General features: G+C 40.5%; 1 protein-coding gene across 1 annotated transcript in view; it reads left to right on the top strand.

The window, feature by feature from the left end:
* The window catches only part of pcsk5a (proprotein convertase subtilisin/kexin type 5a), a 57,711-nt gene that overhangs the window by 32,473 nt on the left and 3,963 nt on the right, over positions 1-21,275 (top strand). Inside the window, exons 28-37 of the mRNA XM_041810338.1 lie at positions 1,055-1,255; positions 6,494-6,577; positions 6,693-6,891; positions 10,229-10,443; positions 12,766-13,008; positions 15,440-15,676; positions 15,784-15,961; positions 16,559-16,776; positions 19,246-19,346; positions 19,763-19,958. Of these exons, the coding sequence (XP_041666272.1) occupies positions 1,055-1,255; positions 6,494-6,577; positions 6,693-6,891; positions 10,229-10,443; positions 12,766-13,008; positions 15,440-15,676; positions 15,784-15,961; positions 16,559-16,776; positions 19,246-19,346; positions 19,763-19,958 (1,872 nt within the window). The remainder of the gene's footprint in view (positions 1-1,054; positions 1,256-6,493; positions 6,578-6,692; positions 6,892-10,228; positions 10,444-12,765; positions 13,009-15,439; positions 15,677-15,783; positions 15,962-16,558; positions 16,777-19,245; positions 19,347-19,762; positions 19,959-21,275) is intronic.

Here is a 21,275-nt window from a genome sequence, read left to right on the forward strand (position 1 = left end):
GACATCAGGTTTCGGAGTGGTGTCAGGTGTCATATGAAAAAGCATCAGTTCTCAGAAAAACCTTTGTCATGTGTCAGACCTCAGCCCAAATGGTCTCAGAAATGATGGCCTCAGACAAAACGGCCTCAGACTAAACAGCCTCATACTAATCAGCCTCATACTAAATGGCCTCAGACTAAACAGCCTCGTACTCAAAGGCCTCAGACTAAACAGCGTCATACTAAACCGCCTCATACTAAACCACCTCAGATTAAACGGCCTCAGACTAAACCACCTCATATGAAACAGCCTCAGATGAAATGGCCTCAAATAAAACAGCTTCAGAATAAAAGTCATCAGATGAAACAGCCTCATACTAAACGGCCCTAGACGAAATGGCCTCAGACTAAATGGCTTCAGAAAAACAGCCTCAGATAAAACAGTTTCAGAATAAAATTCATCAGACAAAACTTAATATAGCAGTCTTTATCTGTAATAATGTCAGAAAAGTCAGAGTGGGTTATTATTACTGAGCTGGGAAAAGATCATGCAACTTTGTGATTGCTTGTAATGAACTGATTTTTTTTTATTATTTCCGGTGACTTATAAACCCATGAGGGTTAGGCACTTATTGTGCGTGACACATAAATCGAGCATCTTGGATTCTGTGCCTGTCTGATCCTCCTCCAGATTCAGGGACCTTGATCATTGGAGAAAAATAGAGGCAGCAGAATCTGAGATATCCTCTTATTCCTCTACATGTTTCTGTCATTTTCTGGTAAAATCTAAAGTTGTTTTTACTCGCAATGAAACCTGGATAGAAAGTTTGGTCGGAGTGTGTTTAGCCTTAGTCTGTAGTGAAGCCTCGAGCCGTTTGCCTGATAAACTTCTCCACATGTTTTAGCTGATTTATCATCATTATTTATCTCATGATTGAAAAGGTGTTTTCTAACCACATATGCTATAAAAAGATCTGACTGTGTAAAGTTATTTATGTTTTGGAAAATAAAAAAGCAGAGTGGGTTACATGCAGAATTGATGTCTAAAATCAGAGGAACCCCGTCTTTCTCTCCAGAGGGAAGTTGTGTTTCAGTGTGTCCACATGGTTTCTATGGAGACGACGACACCAACGACTGTGAGGAGTGTCACCCGGACTGCGTGGCGTGCAGCGGCCCAGAGGACGGCGACTGTCTGTCGTGCGAGGAAGGGAGGACATTGGAAAATGGAGAGTGTGTGTCCGAACACGAGGTCTGTCCCAGTAAGACCTTTCGGAGCGGTGAGGCTAATTCTTAAATATTCCACTAATCCATCTGTCGGCCCATAATGAATCAGGGATTTGGGCACTTTCACAGGGGCAGAAAAGAAATCTTGCAGGGTAATTGGTCTGTGTGCCACCGTCCCTGAACCCTGTACCAACTTAAGTCGTGAAAACAGACAGAAGTACAGGTCGTCTGCCAGATACAGACTTTGAAATAATTGATTGTATATGCTGAACATTTAGTTCCCCCTAAGAATTAGCTGGACAGACCTTAAGACAACATATGGTAATTAGTGTGAGGCAAGACGTCTTAATTATAGGAGCTAAAATAACTCTGAGGAAAGTACAAAGGTTAACGAAAAGGAGACACAGAAGTTATTCTTCAACTTTTAAAGAAACTAGAAAAGGTAAAATTTAATCCTCAAAATGTGGACAAGCACAAAAGTTCAGGAAACGTGGATTTGGAATAATTACCTGTTCAGGGTGACGGTTTAGAGTGGGCTGATGTTTTATTCTTAGCTATGCTCTTATTTCCAAAAGCAGGTTTTTCCAAGACCTTTAAGAGAAATTCTCTCTCCAGAAGCTCGTCTGGCTTTCACGTGGGGTTTTTGCAAACTCCACCAGCTTTTCTGTTGCTACAGATCTTTTAGTGTCTCGGGTGCAGCTGTGAGAATGCCACTCTCAGTTCATTTTCAATGTCCAGCTATGATTTGGTTTTGTACTGTAGATGTAACAGCCTTTTGCAACATCCTCATGCAGGTAGGGTGATGCAAAAGGAAAAAGTGTGGCAAAGGCTCTCGTGCCAAGCTACTACTACTCCTTTTCCACTCCAGTCCTAAATGCCGGCAATGTTTTGGACTTGATCTGCAATAATATTGTTGAATCGAAGGAGACTTCAGTGAACTTCTCCTCTTCTTTAGGACTAAAGTCATCAGCTTGTGCTGTTTAGCCTGGCCTTGCTGCACCCCCTTGGGGGGGCCCACGGCCGACTTAAGGAACCACTGGGTTACTGTGTGCCACGGTGTTAATTTCGTCGACTAAAACTATGACTAAAAATGTTCGTCGACAGCCTTTTTTTCAATGACAAAACTAGACTAAGACAAAAATAGATCTGTGGTGACTAAAACTGACAAAAACTGAGTTTGGTTTTCATCAAGATGATTAAAACTAGACTAAAATGTGCGGCAGTTGGCCTAGCTGTCTAAGATGCCCGCCATGTATGCAGGCCCAACCCAACCCAACCTGTGCCCATTTACCACATGTCTCTCCCCTCTTTCTCTCTCCTGTTTCCAACTCTGTCCACTGTCCTCCTCTTTAGAGTAAAGGCATGAAAAGCCCAAAAATAAATCTTAAAAAAAAAAAAAAAAAAAAAAAAAAAAAAAAAAAAATAGAATTAAATGTTAAGTAGTTTTCTTTGGACATTCAATATTCGTGATTTCTCCACTGTGGGTAGATCTGTCAAAAAAACAATTAATCTGCAGCTATTCTGCCTCTCAGCTGTAGAAGGCAGGGACCCCAGGTTTGGCAGAGTGCATAGAATGCACTACCATGATTTGGTACCAGATTTAGGCAAGAGAAGAAATGCTTGGACTAAAAGTAAAGACTAAAATGTGAGGACTTTTTATGGACTAAAACTATAAAGGGTAGAAATGACTAAAATGTGACTAAAATGAAAATGCATTTTATTTAAAGACTAAAACTAAGACTAAAATTAAAAATAGCTGCCAAAGTTAACACTGCTGTGTGGACAACATAGCATCCCTTAAAGAAGCCCACCAGTTTACGGCCTTCCCAGACTGTAGCTGACAAGATCAACTTCTGCCATTGATATTCTCATTCTTAATCTCTCCTTTACCTCACTCTGCACTCATTTGAAAGCACGTAGCGTCACGCTCTCTGCATACTGAAATGTTTGAAATGTTTCAGTACATTTTACGTCATGAATGAGGCTCATCTTGAGCTGGAGAGAAACAGTTCATTGGTTATAAATGAGGCATTTTTTTAAACATATTGCTGCTGGGAATGGTTAAAGATCAGGACTGGTGTTAGAGAAGGGAGGAGAGGTAGATGTGTGTGGAGGGGTTGAAGTGAAGGTGAGAAGATTAAAGCTGTTTGTGATCAAACCCCAAAGCGCATTTGAGAATAAGGAAGAACTGATGAAACTACAGAATGGAGCATCTAACCACAGAGGGCCTTAATAATGATGCTTTTGTACAAATGTAATATAATATATTACAATCTTAAATAAGAACGAGCAATGAAGCTCATTGCTTAGAATACTGGGTCCAAACCTTTTTTCTATGGAATCCCCCTTCATATATCTAAGAAGAGCTGCAGACCCCCAGACCCAGGTGGAAGAAAGTGACATATTGCTGTCAAAAATGCACATTGATTTGAACTGTATTTCATTATTTAAAGCAAAAAAAAAACAAAACACAAATGGTTTTACAAATGGTAAAAAAAATAATTAAAATGGATAAAAAAAATTAACATAAATAGGAGAGGGAAGGTAACCTAGCTTTAAAAGAGGAAGAGTGGGAGAATTTATGTGAAATACAATGGAAAACTTCCAATTCAACATTATGGTGAGAGTTTTGCTGGAAAAACCTTGTTAGGTTTTTCGTTACTCCATCCCAAAAAAGACATTATAACAGTTCCTCTAAATGAGACAGTGTTGGGGGCCTCGAGGCCAATCATATATTTCATATATTCTGGTCTTGTGTTTCTTTCATTCCTTTCTGGAAAGAGGTTCTTTAAATTTTGTGTAAAGTGTTTAATATACATATTCCATTTGAGATGCAATGTTTATTTTTTGGTGCCTTACCCTCAGAAAACGTTTCCTCTTTAAGTGCTGCGGGCAAGAAAGGGATTACTAGGGGTTAGTTGAAACCTGAAATACCCACAGTAGATGATTGGATTGACATCATTTATGATATTTTCAAGATGGAAAGGATTACTTTCACCCTCAGACTGCAACAGGGAGCTTTTTTGAAAAGATGGGATAAGTAGAAAATGTTTATAACATCGGTGTGACCATCGTTTATTTAAAGTGAGTTTTGGTGTCCCCTTTCCCTTCTTTGTTTTTATTCTTATAATTAATATGATTTCTTGAATTTGATCACTTTTATTGCATTTCCCTCTGCCAAGGGTTTATAGAATAACACCCCAACAGTTATGTTCTAGAGCATTTGGTTTATATCATGTTCTTATTAAGTTATCTATTTTTGTCTATTTTTGGTTTCTTATTTTGTATATAGCAAAAGGCCAGTGAGTTTCTTTTGATTTGAAGCTGTTTGTGAAAGATTTTTTGTATCTCACAAACAGATGGCAGTGATTATGATGTAAATAGATCTTTCTGTATGTGTGGACTAAAAATTACAATTTAAAAAAATTGCTAAAATTGGTTAATAATCGTAAAAAAATGTGAAAAGGTGGTAAAGATAGATTTTTAAAGAACATACAGTGCTTAACAACTTTATTAGACCACCCTAACCCTAACCAAAGTAAGGTTTATGCCACAGCTGCTCTAAATTATATAAATTATACACCAATATGTAGAAGCTCTTAAACCCAAATGATATTTTTTATGCTAAAATATCATTATTATTGTTATCCATGAAGTTTCAAATTTACTGATTTACAAAAAACCTGAAATAATAGTAAAGCACATTAATATTTCTTGATTAATATGTCAAATTATAGTTATTTACTTGCATTTCTGAACAGAAAAATGAGTTTTAGTGGTTGAATGTTATGCTTGATTCATTTCTGACTTCTCAGAGAAGCCCAGTGAGCCGGCTCAAATTTGAGTGAATTCAGTCTGAAATCCCTCATTCCTGTTCAAAATGGTAAAACATGGAGAGCTCACTGAAAATGAAAGAGTCCGCATTAAAGCACTTCATGATGCTGGATGGTCTTTGAGACAAATATGACAGGTGGTCTAATAAATTTGTTAAGCACTGAAAATGGTTAAAAGCGGCAAAAATTAGATAAACGTGGCAAAAAATAACCAAAAAAATGGATTAAAGCGGCAAAAATGGGCACAAAAATTGATAAAAGAGGATTAAAAAGTGGCTGAAATGGCTTTAAAGTGCCAAAAATTTATGGAAATTAGGTGGAATGGGATAAAAATTGATATAAACTAGCAAAAATTGGTTAACTCTGGTAAAATGGGCTAAAAGGGATGCAAAAAGGAGTTGATAGAGGCAATAATGGGTCAGCAGAGGCAACAAAGGCAGAAAGTGGCAAGAATTGGTTTAGAAGTGGCAAAAACAGGCAGAAAAAAGTGATGGAAAGCATTTAAAGTAGACAATTGGATTTTGAGGGACAAAAGTGTACATAAAAATGGCAAAATTGGTGTTAAAAAGTGATGAGAAAGGGTTAACAGTTGGTAAAATTAATGTAATGTGGCAACAGAACCCCCGAGGGGGTCGCCACCCCAAGTGGAGAACAACTGCTGTAACTGATTATCATAATTGTAGAATAGTCACTTGTAATGATATTCCGGGTTGGAGAAGTGATAGCACTGTCGTGTGGACATAGCATACATGTCACGATGTCACCCACAGTTGCTGAAGTAGGTGCTCAGGGGAGTTGGATGCCTGCTAGGGAGTTTTAAAAATCAGAGTGGTAATGGGTCTGAATATTTATGTCGGTGTGATATTTCAGGGATTTTTTATTCATTTATTTTTTTTGCTTTAAATAAATGTGCAAAAATTTCTAAAGTTTTGTTTTCACTTTGTCATGATGGGGCACTGCGTGTAGACTAATGAGAATAAAAGTGTTTTTTTTTTTTTTTTACTGCAGCATCAGGCTGAAACATAAGAAATAAAATGGTCTGAATACTTTCTGAATGCACTATATTTAGCATTTTTTGTGTGCTCTAATGTAAAATATACAGGTAAGATAAGTTTTAGAGTGCATAAATTAAATTCCAGCTCTTGCCATTGATTCAGTTTTGTTAGTAGCTGCTGATTTGAGCTTTTCTTGTGTAGTTTACTAACATAAGAGTGATATGAATCATCAGCCTCCATACATAACAGCTAGTACCCCAGAATGTCGCATTAAAAGCCAGTGTGGACCATTAGCAGTAGAGAATCATCAGTAACCAGTCTCTGCCTGTTAATGAGAGGAGACTCACCACTAGCATCATCTATGATTCATAAGTCCTTGGATCAGAGCTAAGTGTGTCATTTGTTGTTATTTTATCAGCATCATTAAAGTGGTATCATTTACACCGTGCTGTTTCACCTGCAGATTATGGAGAGTGTGAGGACTGCCACCTGTCATGTGAGTCCTGCTCCGGAGAGGAGAAGAACCAGTGTATAACATGTCCAAAAGGTCAGCTGGGCTGTTAGACCGCATGTTTATCTGTTGTTCGTTTGATATTTCCAGGTTAAACTGAGGCAGATCTGGCTCTTTAGGGGTGTTGATGTTTACTTTCTTCCTCCTTCAGGGCGGTTTCTGACCACACAGCAAACATGTGTGTCAAAATGTCCGGGGGGGTTCTTTGCCAGTCGGCTGAGCGGTGTGTGTGAGGCATGCCCTGCAGGCTGTTTGCAGTGTGTGGACGCTCAGCGCTGCACCCGCTGTCAGAGCACACGGAGGGCTCAGTTACTCCTGCAGGATGGACAGTGCGTCCAGGAATGTTTCAGGTCAGAGGTCAATCCTGACACTTTATATCTTTTAAATATATGTACTCACTTTTCTTCTACCGGCAAGCCCGCACATAAGGAGAGATAAAGGGGAGAGCTTTCTAAAGCCCGGCCAACCTGGGGGCCCATGGAGGTCAGCAAATTCATGGTCCATTGTAAAGTAAATCTGATAACCATATTTTTTTATTTAACCTGAATAATAACCACCCTTATCAAAGCAACAGTTGCTGTTTTATTTATGCCATAGTACATAGCCTTCTTATGAATGTAAACTCTTTTTCTGAAAGCAGGATTAAAAAGGGTTAAAAGTGTCAAAAAATAATCAGGGCAAAAACATTTTTGTCAAAAATGGTGAAAAGGGGATATGAAAATGCCTTTAAAGTGCCAAAAAAGAGTAACAAATTGTGTGGTTGAAATTGGCAAAAGAAATTGAGACAACAGGGCAACATTAGGTAGAAGGGGCAAAAATGGGCAGAAAATGTGGTGCATTAGGATTTTTAAGATGCAAAATGTGCTGAAATGTTAAAAATGGGTTAAAGTGGCAAAACAAGGGCAGAAAAGGTGATGGAGAGGGTTTTAAAAATGGTAAACCTGGCTTAAAAGTGGCAGAAATGGGTGGAAAGTTAGATAAACTAGGATTTAAAAGTTCCAAAACTGAGTTAAATGATGCATAAATGGGTTCAAAGTGGCAAAAACAGACCGAAAACATGGTCGAAACGGTCTAAAGGTGGCAAAACTGAAAATGAAGGAAAATGGGATTTGAAAGTGGCATTAATGGGTAAAAAGTGGCAAAAATGGGCAGAAATTTTTAAAAGAAATTGTGTCGTAGATAATAAACTAGAATAGCTGTCTGAGGCGGCAGACCCACGTCTAAGCAGCGCCACCGAGGCACTCACGCTCCCATTGATTACTATAGTGTTCAAAATTCGAAGTCCGAGAAAAACAAACGGGTGCACGGATCATCACCAAAATCTAATCATTCTTCCCTGTCACTATCCCAATATTACCTGAAAGTTTGGTGAAGATCCAACTTTCCATTCTCGAGTTATCTTGTACACATACAAACAAAGAAACAAAGATATGAAACCCTTTACATAACCCCCTGCCGATTTTATCGGCGTGGGAAATAATTTCAACATCAGCACCCAGGTTTGACACAATTTCAGCCCCAAAATGGGGAAACTGTTCACTAAAGTGCTAGAACCAATGCTACTGATCAAGACATATGTATTGACGCCAACAATAAATCACAGTTTGGGAGGCTACAATCTCAGGGTTTATCAGGGTCCATTCTCTGGGTTTGTCAGGGGCCAATCTCTGGGTTTATCAGGGGCCATTCTTAGGGTTTATCAGGGTCCATTCTCTGGGTTTATCAGGGGCAATTCTCTGGGTTTATCAGGGTCCATTCTCTGGGTTTATCAGGGTCCATTCTCTTAATTTATCAGGGTCCATTCTCTGGGTTTATCAGGAGCCAATCTCTGGGTTTATCAGGGTTTATCAGGGTCCATTCTCTGAATTTAATAGGGTCCATTCTCTGGGTTTATCAGGAGCCAATCTCTGGGTTTGTCAGGAGCCAATCTCTGTGTTTGTCAGGGGCCAATCTCTGGGTTTGTCAGGAGCCAATCTCTGTGTTTGTCAGGGGCCAATCTCTGGGTTTGTCAGGAGCCAATCTCTGGGTTTGTCAGGAGCCAATCTCTGGGTTTATCAGGGTCCATTATCTGGGTTTATCAGGGGTCCATTCTCTGGGTTTTCAGGGTCCATTCTCTGGGTTTTTTCAGAGTCCATTCTCTGGGTTTATCAGGGTCCATTCTCTGGGTTTATCAGGGTCCATTCTCTGGGTTTTTTCAGGGTCCATTCTCTGGGTTTATCAAGGGCCATTCTGTGGGTTTGTCAGGGTCCATTCTCTGGGTTTATCAGGGTCCATTCTCTGGGTTTATCGGGGTCCATTCTCTGGGTTTTTTCAGGGTCCATTCTCTGGGTTTATCAGGGTCCATTCTCTGGGTTTTTTCAGGGTCCATTCTCTGGGTTTATCAGGGTCCATTCTCTGGGTTTTTTCAGGGTCCATTCTCTGGGTTTATCAGGGTCCATTCTCTGGGTTTTTTCAGGGTCCATTCTCTGGGTTTATCAAGGGCCATTCTCTGGGTTTTTTCAGGGTCCATTCTCTGGGTTTATCAGGGTCCATTCTCTGGGTTTTTTCAGGGTCCATTCTCTGGGTTTATCAGGGTCCATTCTCTGGGTTTTTTCAGGGTCCATTCTCTGGGTTTATCAAGGGCCATTCTGTGGGTTTGTCAGGGTCCATTCTCTGGGTTTATTAAGGGCCATTCTGTGGGTTTGTCAGGGTCCATCCTCTGGGATTATTAAGGGCCATTCTCTGGGTTTATCAGGGTCCATTCTCTGGGTTTATCAAGGGCCATTCTGTGGGTTTGTCAGGGTCCATTCTCTGGGATTATTAAGGGCCATTCTCTGGGTTTATCAAGGGCCATTCTGTGGGTTTGTCAGGGTCCATTCTCTGGGTTTATTAAGGGCCATTCTCTGGGTTTATCAGGGTCCATTCTCTGGGTTTATTAAGGGCCATTCTCGGGGTTTGTCAGGGTCCATTTTCTGGGTTAATCAGGGTCCTCAATCAAGTCTGTGGTCAGGCCTGCCTACGGGTACGAGTTTGCCTTAGCTCCATCTTGAAAATGATTATTCTTACCTCAGAGGTACGATGAGAATTCATCCCTGCTGGCAGAAAGTCAGATCTTTTGATCATTCAGCTAGATGAAATGGGATGACCTCCGATAATCCAAAAATATAAATCTGAGCGATGTATTTGCTGGCCATGATTTTGACATTTCCTACTTTATGTGCCATTTTAACGTGAGGCATCCTTGAGATTGACAAAATACCCCATCCTCTCTGTGGGGGCCTTGAAGCTCCATTAGTGCTGTGATGACCGTTGTAACTTTTTGGCCATGAGGATGTTTTCCTTATTTACAATCATCTACCATGCTGCCTTTAATTGTTTTAAATACTTAATTCCAGTATGATTATCCAGATAAATTATTGGTTGATCTTTTGGAGACTGATGCAGAAATCTGAGTCAAATGCCAGGCTTCTTGTTTAAACCTGCAGCAACACACAAAACTATGAGAATGTATATGATTTTTTCCTTAAAATTACTAAATAAAATCTTCACAGGCACAGTAAACACATTTTAAACAAGGATTAAGTTGTAATTGTTCCATTATGTCTGATTTTGAATTAGAGCAAATGAAGACTACATGAGAAGGAAAGCATGCTAATATAAGGCAGACATGTATGTTAATCCCTGTTGCCTATTGTTTGTGTTTCTCAGGGGTTACCCTGCAGGCCAGGTGTGTCGAAGCTGTGCCGAAGGCTGTGCGTCCTGTGAGAAGAACGCCACCCACTGCCTCAGCTGTGAAGAACCCCTCCTCCTCCACAAGCACCAGTGTGTGGACGAGTGTCCTCCAGCGCACACCGTCAGGGAAGGGGAGTGCCATCACTGCCCCGCCGCCTGTGAGGAGTGCAACCCGCTCGGGCAGTGCACAGGTACTAGAACATACAGTAAACCAGGACAAAAACTGGTTTTATGAGCTTTTTCAGTCCACAAAATGTAGAAAATTTGGTTCTTTTATAAGTCACAGTAAGTCATGGCGTTATAGCAACAAAGTCAGTCAGCAGGCTGATCAACCAGCTAAATCCTTGTAAATTTCAAACAGGTTTAAGCAAGGATTGTTTTAGTAATGTTGCTTAACATTTATAGTTTGCAGAAAATGTAGGGTAAGGGCTTTAGTGATACTCTGAGTTTTCAATTTTGATAAACTGCAGACATTCAAATCTTAGTGTATTCCTTTAATTTCTTGTTAAAGATATCTCATTATGCTTGATAAACAGTGCCAATAAGAATTAGAAAAGCAAACATCTGGACTCTGCAATTTTACTCCATTATTTTTCTTTGCAAAACTGCTCAAGCTCTGTCAGGTTGTGCTGGAGTCAGGCATGAACAGCCCTTTTCAAGTCCAGCCACAGACTCTCTATTGGATTGAGGTCTTGGCTTTGACTCGGCCACTCCAGAACATTCACCTTGCTATCTTTAAACCATTTCTGTGTAGCTTTCTCTGAATGCTTCAGGTCATTGTCTTGCTGGAACTATAATAAGATTGTCCTCCAGGATTTTTCTTTATTTTGCTACATTCATTCTACCCTCTAACTTTAAGACACTTCCATAGCCGGCTGCTCAGAAGCATCCCTACAGCATGATGCTGCCACCAGCAGGCTTCACAGTCGGGATGGTGTGTTTGTGGTGATGTGCAGTGTGTGGTGTCCCCCAGATTGCCAAAAAGTTCCATTTTGGTCTCATCAGACCAAAGTGCTTTCTCCCTCTTGACCAGGAGTGTTGAACTCAACAATGGCAGGGGCCTGAAATCTGAATTTAACCTGAGGGCCCAACGGGGTAAACATTTAAACTGTAAACCTTATTTTCACAGGTAATTCATTAAGGGGGAGAAAAAATCAAAATGTGAGATAAAAAGTCAAAATATTAGTTAAAAAGGTCTGAACACAAATCAAAAGTCAAAATAATGTTTTCAAAAGGCAAATGTAACTTTATGTAACTTTATTACTGGATAGCCCTTTGAAATGAACCATCTTGTTTTACAGGGTGTCCAACACAGAACATAGAAACAACACATTTACATAAACATACATGTAACAAAGGCTCTCAAATACCCACCTCCCCATACATCAATCCCTTTTTCCACCATACCTACATACAAAGACAAAAGAACATTGTACCTTTTGGTGTGGATTTTAAAAGGAGTCGATCAAAAGATACGTTTTTAGCAATAAAGAGAACTAAAATGTAGCAATATTGGAAGCAGTAATAACCACAGATATGCCATAGTGACCAGAGTTGGTATGATGTTGTAATAAGAAGACATTTCCATAAGAAGCAGAGACATGGAGTTTTGAGGTAAGTGAGTAATGATTTCTTGAACAGGCTCAGGGAGTTAATTGTTCTTATGGCAATGGGTAAGTTATTCCAGTCAGAGGGGGCTCTGAATTTAAATGATCGTCTACCAATTTCCTTTTTGGTGAAGGGAACACAGAAGAAAGGTTGTTGGGCTTGTCTGAGAGGGTATGGTGATGTGTAAGGTATTAGATGTTTTTTTAAATAGGCAGGACTTGTCAAATGGATTGTTTTAAAGATTGTCTGGAGCCAATGGAAGTGTCTTCTTGCTTTGAGAGGTAACCAGTTAAGAGTTTCTTACAGGGTACAAATATATGAGATAGAAAGTAAAAATCATGAGTTTAAGGGCAAAATATGAGAAAACTAGAAAAGCACTCAGAGAGTGCAGACTGTGGCTTTCTCTTTGCCGCTCTCTCATTACAGGACGGCCTGATCTAGGCAGATTTGCACATGTGACATAGTCCTTCATTTCTTGATGATGGATTTAACTGAGCTCTGGGGATGTTTAGTGCTTTGGAAATCTTGTTGTATCCATCCAATTATTTTCTTTTTAGAAAGCTGCTCCTTTACAAGTCCCTAAAGTGGTTATTATAGTTTTACTGAGTTGTATGTTGGCTCTGAGGATCAAAATACAACATTGCAGAAAAAATAATATTCTACAAAACACAATTTTCTCAGAAACAAAATTCACAAAGACTTTTTTAAATGAAAGAAATTATTTCTGAATTTCACAACCTGCTCAGTCTGACTGAAAACAAGGACATTTCACTGAACAACAAAGAGAATCGCTCCTCTCAAACGTTCTTTGTTAAATGTTTTGTGTTCTGACGTCCATAGAGTCTCCGGGGCCACCGTAAAGTCGTCTTTAATTGTTTATGTGCTAAAAGCTGTTCTTTCTCCAGGCTGTGAAGAGTATCACTTTCTCCACGAGGGCCTGTGTGTCCTCGACTGTCCCGAGAGGTTCTTTGAGGACACGGAGCAAGGGGAGTGTTCGCGGTGCCACCCCGACTGCTCAGTGTGCGACGGCCCCAACGACAACGACTGTGATGACTGTGCTGACCCTGAGGCCTCTCTGCACCGTGGGACGTGCCTCTTCGCTTGCCCCGTCAGCACCTACAGAGACGCTTTGACGGGAGAATGTAAAGGTACAACGCAGCTGTTTATCTGATTGTTTAACGGATTACTAATTTATTTATTAAGATTTACTTTTCCTTCTTTTTAAGACAGAGTTAATGATGCTCCAATTCTCCACAAACTTTCTTTTCTCCTGTCTTATGCAACACTTTTGTCCTGTTGAACGCCCTTGATGCATTTCCTCAATTATATTCCTCTCCTCTGCCGGAGTGTGTTTCCTGACTTTGGCTGCGACTAAAATAGCAATGCTTTTCAGACGGTTAACAGGCAGCTGTCAAACCTTGAAAAACAGAGCAGTGATGCCAAAGACGGTTCCCTAGAGAAAAACACACCGCTCCACTTTTTGTTATTCAAAAAAACCACAAAGGATGCCGTGCTTCTCCCAGGAAAACGTTGTAGGCGATGCCCACTTTTGTAGCTACATACAGTAGCTGCCAGCCCTGAGATATTTCACAGGAGGAGCATGAAGGTACTATAGAATGGACAGAGGGGGGATTTTTCACAGTTGTATTTATGTTTTTCTGAACTTTACACTGGCTGCTGAAAATGTTTTCACAAACACTCTAAGAGCAAAACAAGGAGAAACAAGAAGGTAAATTATCTGGTGATAGAAAATATATTTATTTATGAAAATACATGCATTTACACCACATACAGAGGCTGAGTCACTGCACAACCTGGTTTTAATTCTAACCTCAGGAAAGGGCTGGGCGATAATGGCAAAAATCAAATTATAAATTGAATATTTTCCTTGAATATCATTAATGAGTGATTTTCCCACCCCTGACTCAGTTTGTGCTGTAAATATTTGTTTAGTTCTAAAACAAATAACTGAAAGAAACACGCACAGATTAACGATTTATTAAAACAATAAAAAATCAAAACACATATCAGCTGAAATAAAAATGTTTTGTGAAAAGAGTCACTTGCCAAGAAACATAGAAAATAAACAATGTTTTTTTTTTGCTAACAAAACAAAACATTTTAACACTGCTGTGTAAAACGTAAAAAATAAATTTCATCTAATAAAAATGGTGACATTTTATTTTTAATGTAAAAATAAGTTCCCTTAGTTAGTCTAAATCCATCCATCTTTTTCCGCTTATCCGGGGTTGGGTCACGGTGGCAGCAGGCGAAGCAGGTCAACCCAGCCGTTCCTCTCCTCCGCAACACTTTTCAGTTCCTCCTGAGGGATTCTGAGGTGCTCCCAGGCCAGATGAGATGTATAATCCCTCCAGTGAATTCTTGGTCCTTGGTCTGCCTCATGGTCTCCTCCCAGTTGGACATGCCTGGAAGACCTCCACAGGAAGACACCCAGTAGGTATCCTGATCAGATGCCCGAACCACCTCAGCTGGCTCCTTACGACGTGAGGGAGCAGCGGCTTTGCTTCAAGATTTCAGATGTCCGAGCTCCTCACCCTGTCTCTCAGGCTGAGCCCAGACACCCTCCTAAGGAAAATTCTCATTTAGACTGCTTTTACCCAGAGTTCATGACCTTGACGTGACGGTACAGCGCTTGCAATACTGCAGATGCTGCACCAATCTGCCTGTCTATCTCACGGTCCATTGTAGTCTCATGTGTGAACAAGACCCAGAGATATTTGAACTCCTTCACTTGGGGCAGAGATTAACTCCACACCAAGAGGAAGCAGTCCACCGTTTCATTTTCAAGCAGAGGACCATGTTGCATTTCTTTTAGTGATGCTACAAGAAACGTAGAAAAATAACGGACAAATGAGGTACGGCAATTGAATAATGAGACTGTGCTTATGAGGTTAAAACCACGTGGTTCACAGTCACACTGAGTGTTCTGTTTTAAATATTAGGTAGTCACACTCAAGTTTCCAATAAGGGCGCACTCACATTTGGCAGTCTGTACCGTGCTTGGAATCGTTTGAACCCAAAGTCCAGTACGTTGGACAAGTGTGAGTATGCTCTTCTGCAATTGGGTGCAGCATGCTTCTCTAGCCCTGGCACAGAAGGATGAAGTGGGCCAAAGGATGGCACGAATCCAAATGAAGGTGCAAGAGCATGGGAATGTGGGGCGCAGATGACCTAGTGATTTAGGGCGCAATCCATGTACTTGGGTGGTCTGTGTTCAAGTCCAGCCTTTGGCACTATTTAGTATGAGTATTAAAGTAGTATTAAAAAGTCATTTTTTCTGATTTTGAGTTATTGAGTTGTAAGAAATTCTGAGCCATCCAGGAGTTGATATCATTTAGACAGTCTGTAAGAGCAGCACGGCTTCCAGGGTCCTCAGGTCTCAGGAGCAGGAAATGGAATTAAAGAAGGGAAAGCAATTATCACATTTCAAGTCAAGCAGTTCTTAAATTCACTTTAACATTCAAAATGTTAATGACAAAAATAATAAACGCAAGTCTGCCAAGTTTTAGTAGTTGGAGGAATATCCTTAATTTGATTCAGTGACTTTTCTCCTCCCAGACTGTGATGCCTCCTGCCTCACCTGCTCTGGTCCCCACTCCGGCTCCTGCACCAGCTGCAGAGAGGACCACAGGCTTGAGGGCCACGGCCATTGTGTACTGTCAGCCAACAAATGCTCACCTCATCAGTACACAGACCAGACCGGGGACTGCCATCCGTGTCACAAATACTGCCACAGGTGCTCGGGTCCCGGCATAACGCACTGCCTGAGCTGCAACCAGAGACATCTCCTGCTCAGTGAGTCGGGTTTGCAGGGGCCTTGCGATATCTCCAAAGTCTCCGAGCATCTGTGCCTTGTTTGTTTGTGCGGGTGTCGTGATCACCGTGTGTGTTTGTTGCTACAGATGGCACCTGTGTGGATGCGTGCCCCGCTGGCTACTACCAGGACGAGGCGGGCCAGAAATGCGAGCCTTGTCACGCTTCCTGTCTGTCGTGCGTTGGGGAGAAGAGCCACGAATGCCTCGTCTGTAAAAGCCACCTATTCAGAGAGGGCAAAGAGTGTGTGGAGACCTGCCTGCACAGGTAGATTAACCTGCTCAGCGCCCAGCTGTGCCGCTCATCTATCACATTAAACACGGTCGCACAGTGTTGTCATTAATAAAAGATCGGCTCAGTCCCATAATGTCAGCGTGGACACTAAACCTGTGCTTTCCTTTACTTAGCTGGACAGGGCTGCAATTTGGAGATCAAGCTAATTTAACCTGAGATTTAAATAGCAATGCATGCGGCCTGTAAATGCTAATTAGGGTTGATTTTATTTGGGGTGGCAGTGGCTGAGAGAGTTAAATTAATGTGCTGTTAAATTGATGTGCAGTTAAAACTCCAAAATGGGACACACAGGTTATTTAATGTTTGATCTGCTACCCTTCATATTTCAGGGCCTGCGTGCAAAGCTGCAAAAAATAAGAAATCACTTTGACTTCATTATCCAGAATCTGTGTCAGTGTCCTCAGTGTTGCTTTGAAGTGTTTTGTTGTGACTGTTTTCCCTCTGTCATTGTCGTTTGAGTTGTTTACAGCTGTTTGTGACTGAGTGGCTGCAGAGGAGAATTTCCTTTGAGGACAAACAAAGCTCTCACCATCTTTAATTGAATCTAATCCATCATAACTTTCTCACCAGTCACTATGGAAACACAGGCTTGGGGACGTGCGAGAAGTGTGACCCGAGCTGTGGCGAGTGTATCGGGGGTGGGGAGGACAGCTGCCTGAGCTGTGCTCTGGGTCTCATCTACTTGCGGAAAGAAGGCCGCTGCCTCCCCTCGTGCCCTGAGGGATACTACCACGACACGGTGCACAGGACCTGCGAGCACTGCCATGCCAGCTGCAGAGCGTGCTCAGGTAGGAGCGTCCACTCAGCACTAATTTAATATTGTGGAAACGAACACACATAGACACACACACACACACACACACACAGTCAGTTGTAGGTGATGAGATATTGATGCTGCTGTTGTCTCCACGGATTGCAGATGTGAAAGCGCTGAACAGCTCAGACTGCGCTGAGTATCGACCGCATTAATCCTATATACTGGAGCGGAGGTTCATGCATTATACTTCCTTAACACACAACATTTATTTAAATATTTCTAAATAAATAATGTCAACACAAACCTCGATTCCACCCAAAGTTTAGGCAGGTTTTTTCTTCATAATGACTTTAAATCATTGGAAAACAGAGGAAAAGGTGTACAGGCAAGGTATAAAATTACCATACATGAAAGGTTATGCAGTAGTGGGATATACTGAAGAAAGCAATAGAACCGTTTTTCTTCCATTGTGCACCTTGGAAATTGGTGAAGTTGTGCCAGAAATACAGTGCCCATATAAAGTGTTTACCCTATTGCAGGGCTGTTCAATGACAAATTCAACTGGGCCAAATTTTTAAACCAAGAAATGTTGCCGGGCTAAACATTTTCGGCGCCCAGTAAGCAGCTGATAATGTCAAATTTGAGCAATTACTGTTCGGTTTATGAAAAATATGCACTTTTTATTAATAGTCTCCCTTTTAAATTTGACAACAAAACAAAGCACATCAAAAAGTGCACAAAACAGAACAACAGAGTTGTATTTCAACAAATGTTTTTTTCACTTGAATAAAAATTAAATAAATAGAATGAAAAAATACAATGAAATTCTTTAAATAATCATTTTTGGTTACATCTTACCTTTGGGCTACTTCTGTCAGCATCGCTAGCCACGCTTTACAACAACGCAGTGCATTGTAGATAGACTGCTGCTAGGCTACGCGGAGTGCTGCATTCACGGTCTGAGATACCGTCGGAATTTATGAAGACTTGCAAAACAGGTTACCCTCTGCATCTCCAGCATGACCAGAGGCTAGACCACTTTGGGATTGGTTCTGGGCTGCATGTGGCCCCCAGGCTGCTAATTAAATAGGCCTGCCCTATTGAATGTTTTACACTTCTATTGATTAAAAAAAAAAAAATCAGTCCTGGTCAATATGATTTGGATTTTTTTACAAAAAAAAAAAAGAAAAAAAGCTCTTTACCCTTGCAGAACTTATTGAGGGAGGGTGTTTTGTGGACTTGGAGGGGGGGTGTCACATGGGGGATACTGTGGGAATACGGGGTTCTGGGATCGCTGCAGCCAGGGTTGTTTCCGGTGCATGTTGTCCTCTGCCAAGGTTGCCCCTTGTCTTCCATTCTATTTGGGATTTTCATGGACAGGGAGGAGGGTTTCTGGTCCAGAGACCTCAGAATTTTGTCTGCTTTTTGCACGATGTGGTTCTGTTGGCTTTCTCAGCCGAGGACCTCCAGCAGACATTGGGAAGGTTCGCAACTGAGCGCAAGGCAGTCAGGATTAGGGTCAGCACCTCCAAGTCCGAGGCCATGTTTCTCTTCCCGAAAATGGTGGAATGTTCTTTTTGTGTGGGAAGTGAGTCTCTACCCCAAGTGAAGGAGTTCAAGTATCTCAGGGTCTTTGTTTACAAGTAAGGGTTATAGGGAGTGTGAGATTGACCGGTCAGTCTTCCTCCCTACCCTCACCTGTGTTCATGAACTCTAGGTAATGAGTTAAATAATGGGATTGCGGATGAAATTGGCTCAAGTGAGTTTTCTCTGGAGGTTGGCTGGGCTCAGCCTTATAGGGTGAGGATTTCAGACATCTGGAGGGAACTAAGAGTAGAACCACCGCTCCTTCGTATCAAAAGAAGCCAGTTGAGATGGTTCAGGCATCTGATCGGGATGCCTACCTTTGGAGGTATTCAGGGCAAATCCGACTGAGAGTAGACCTCAGGGAAGACCCAGAATGCACTGGAGGGATTACATATCCTGTCTGGTCTGGGAATGCCTCAGAATCCCCCAAAAGTATTTGGAAAGTGTCGCTGGGAAGAGTGATGTTTGGGTGGACTTGCTTAGCCTGCTAGCAAAGCAACCTGGCCCCAGATAAGCAGAAGAAGATGGATGGATGGATGGATGTAATGTAAAATAAGTGACTGCATAAATATTCACCCTCTTTAAAGTGACTGACCTAATTCAACAGAGGTGCTAGTAGTCTCACTATTAGTGAAATGGGGATCACCTGAGTGCAACAAATGTGTCTCGTGTGATTGTAGTATAAAGACACCTGTGTCTGGAAGGTCAAGTCACTGGTTAATCAGTATTGCTGGCTACCATTATACCATGAAGACAAAAGAACACTCCAAGCAACTCAGAGAAAAGGTTATTGAAAAATGTAAGCTAGGGGATGGGAACAAAAACATTTTCAGGCTATTTTTTTAATGTATAACCAATTAGAATTGAACACATTATTTTCCAGACTTACCCATGAAGTGTTTTGTATCTGCAGGGAAAGATCACCAGTCCTGTGACTCGTGCTTCGCTGGCTTCCTGCTCTCTGATGGCATGTGTGAGTCCATGTGCGATGTAGGCCAGTATCCAGTCACAAAGGTAACCATGCAATCCTTTGATTAAGTTTTAATTTCACAAATATTAACTTTTCATGGAAGAGAAAAAAATCCTGAGCTTGCCCTTGCTCCACCAAAATAATCATTAAGTAATGTTTTGGCCCCGGGTGTCATATAATGCAGCTCAGACGGACTTATTACTGCACTGGGAGAAATTTCAAACAGCAGAGTAAAAATGATGACTGTGTCATGATTTCAAAACAAATCTCCTGGCTCATGCTGTGAGGCTAGCGACTGAAAGTGTCTGGCAGGTAGATGCATATTAATTGGTTAAGCTGAAAGGCAGAGCGTTCTATTCACTCCTTTTAGAAGTGAAAGTTTGCTTTGAAGCTGTGATGGAGAATTCATGCTGCAGCTGTGCGTCTGCCTGTGATGTCCCCTCTCTTACCCCCTCATCAGGGTTCAGGACACGCGTGTGAGGAGTGTGACGGCTCCTGTCTGGAGTGCCGGGGCCCCGGTACTGCCAACTGCACCATGTGTCCTCCTCAGGCCATCTTAGAAGCTGGAGGGCGCTGTTTGCTCTGCTGCCGCCATGAGGAGGAGGAGGTGGCCTCGATGCTGCAGCAGGACTGTTGTAACTGCACCGAGACTCGAGGTAGGCTCTGGGTCGAGGTCATTTAAGGGGGGCTCAGAGGAATAAAGAGACTCCACATTACTGGATTAAAGCGTCTGAAACACTGATAAACATTTAGGTCACTTTTTTAATTAACCTTTTTTTAAGTTATGGGGGCTTATTGAGGACATCCTTTTTTTTTTTTAGTAATCTCAAACTCACACTTAAAAATAGAATGACTGCACAAAAGAAATAGATTTTTAAAATACATGTAAGAAGAGCTTCATTAATATAGCACTTTAAAACCAAGTTCTTTTGCTACAGGTACAGTTAGACCAAGACCAAGAGAGCAAAATATGTAAAAATCTAAAAGTAAGCAACAGAACAAACAACAACAAGCAGAAAAATAAAAAAATAAAACAGAATAAGTGTTGAAAAGGGAAAAATAAACAAAGGGATGTGAGAGCAGTTAAAGGTAATGCCAGAAAAAAAACAATCATATAAAAGAATAAAGATTAAAAAAACACAAAATGAATAATTAGAGCAATAAAAAGCCACAGAGTGATACAAAGAATAAAACAAAATAATGTAATAAAAATAAATAAAATCCCCAAAAGTCCCCAAATATATAAAACAATAAAAAGAAATCATTCCATAAATGTAATAAAAAAAGAACTAAACAAATGAATTCATGAAACATTAAAAATAAATATACTTATGTAAGTAATTTTAAAATATCGAAAAAACATTAAAAAGGAAAATAAAGCAAATACATATGGGAAAAACAAAAAATTGTATATAAAGAATATGAACAAAAAAGAGATTTAACACAGAGTGAAAATATTATTTAGGTATTTTAAAAGATATAAAAGCATTTAAAAGGAATTTTTTAAAAAGTTGATTAATGGAATAAAATAAACAAAAAAAAACTCAACAAAAAGAAATAAAGTTGAGCAGGATATACAAAAAAAGAGTAATAGAACAAATAGAATTAATAAAAGAAATTCATTAAAAATATTAATAATGATATTAAAAGGAATAAAAGCATTTAAAAGAATTTTCAAGACAAACAGTGCTTAATGGAATAAAATTTACAAACCCAACAAAAGAAATTAAGCTGTGCATGACGTAAAATTACAATAAAACAATAAAAGATCAATAAAAGCAATAAATGAATGCAGTTGGTCAACGACAAAGAATCAAAAAGAAATAAATTCATTAAAGAAATAAAGGCAACCAAAAGAAATAAAATGAGTAAGATAAAATAAAAGTAATAGAAAAAATGGAACCAAAAAAATAAAGCGGCAATATGAGATCAAGTCAGATTGAAAGTTAAAAAGATTTTTAAACAATTTGAAG

Source organism: Cheilinus undulatus, linkage group 17 (genome assembly GCF_018320785.1).
Source record: "Cheilinus undulatus linkage group 17, ASM1832078v1, whole genome shotgun sequence".
NCBI classification, from domain to species: Eukaryota; Metazoa; Chordata; class Actinopteri; order Labriformes; family Labridae; genus Cheilinus; species Cheilinus undulatus.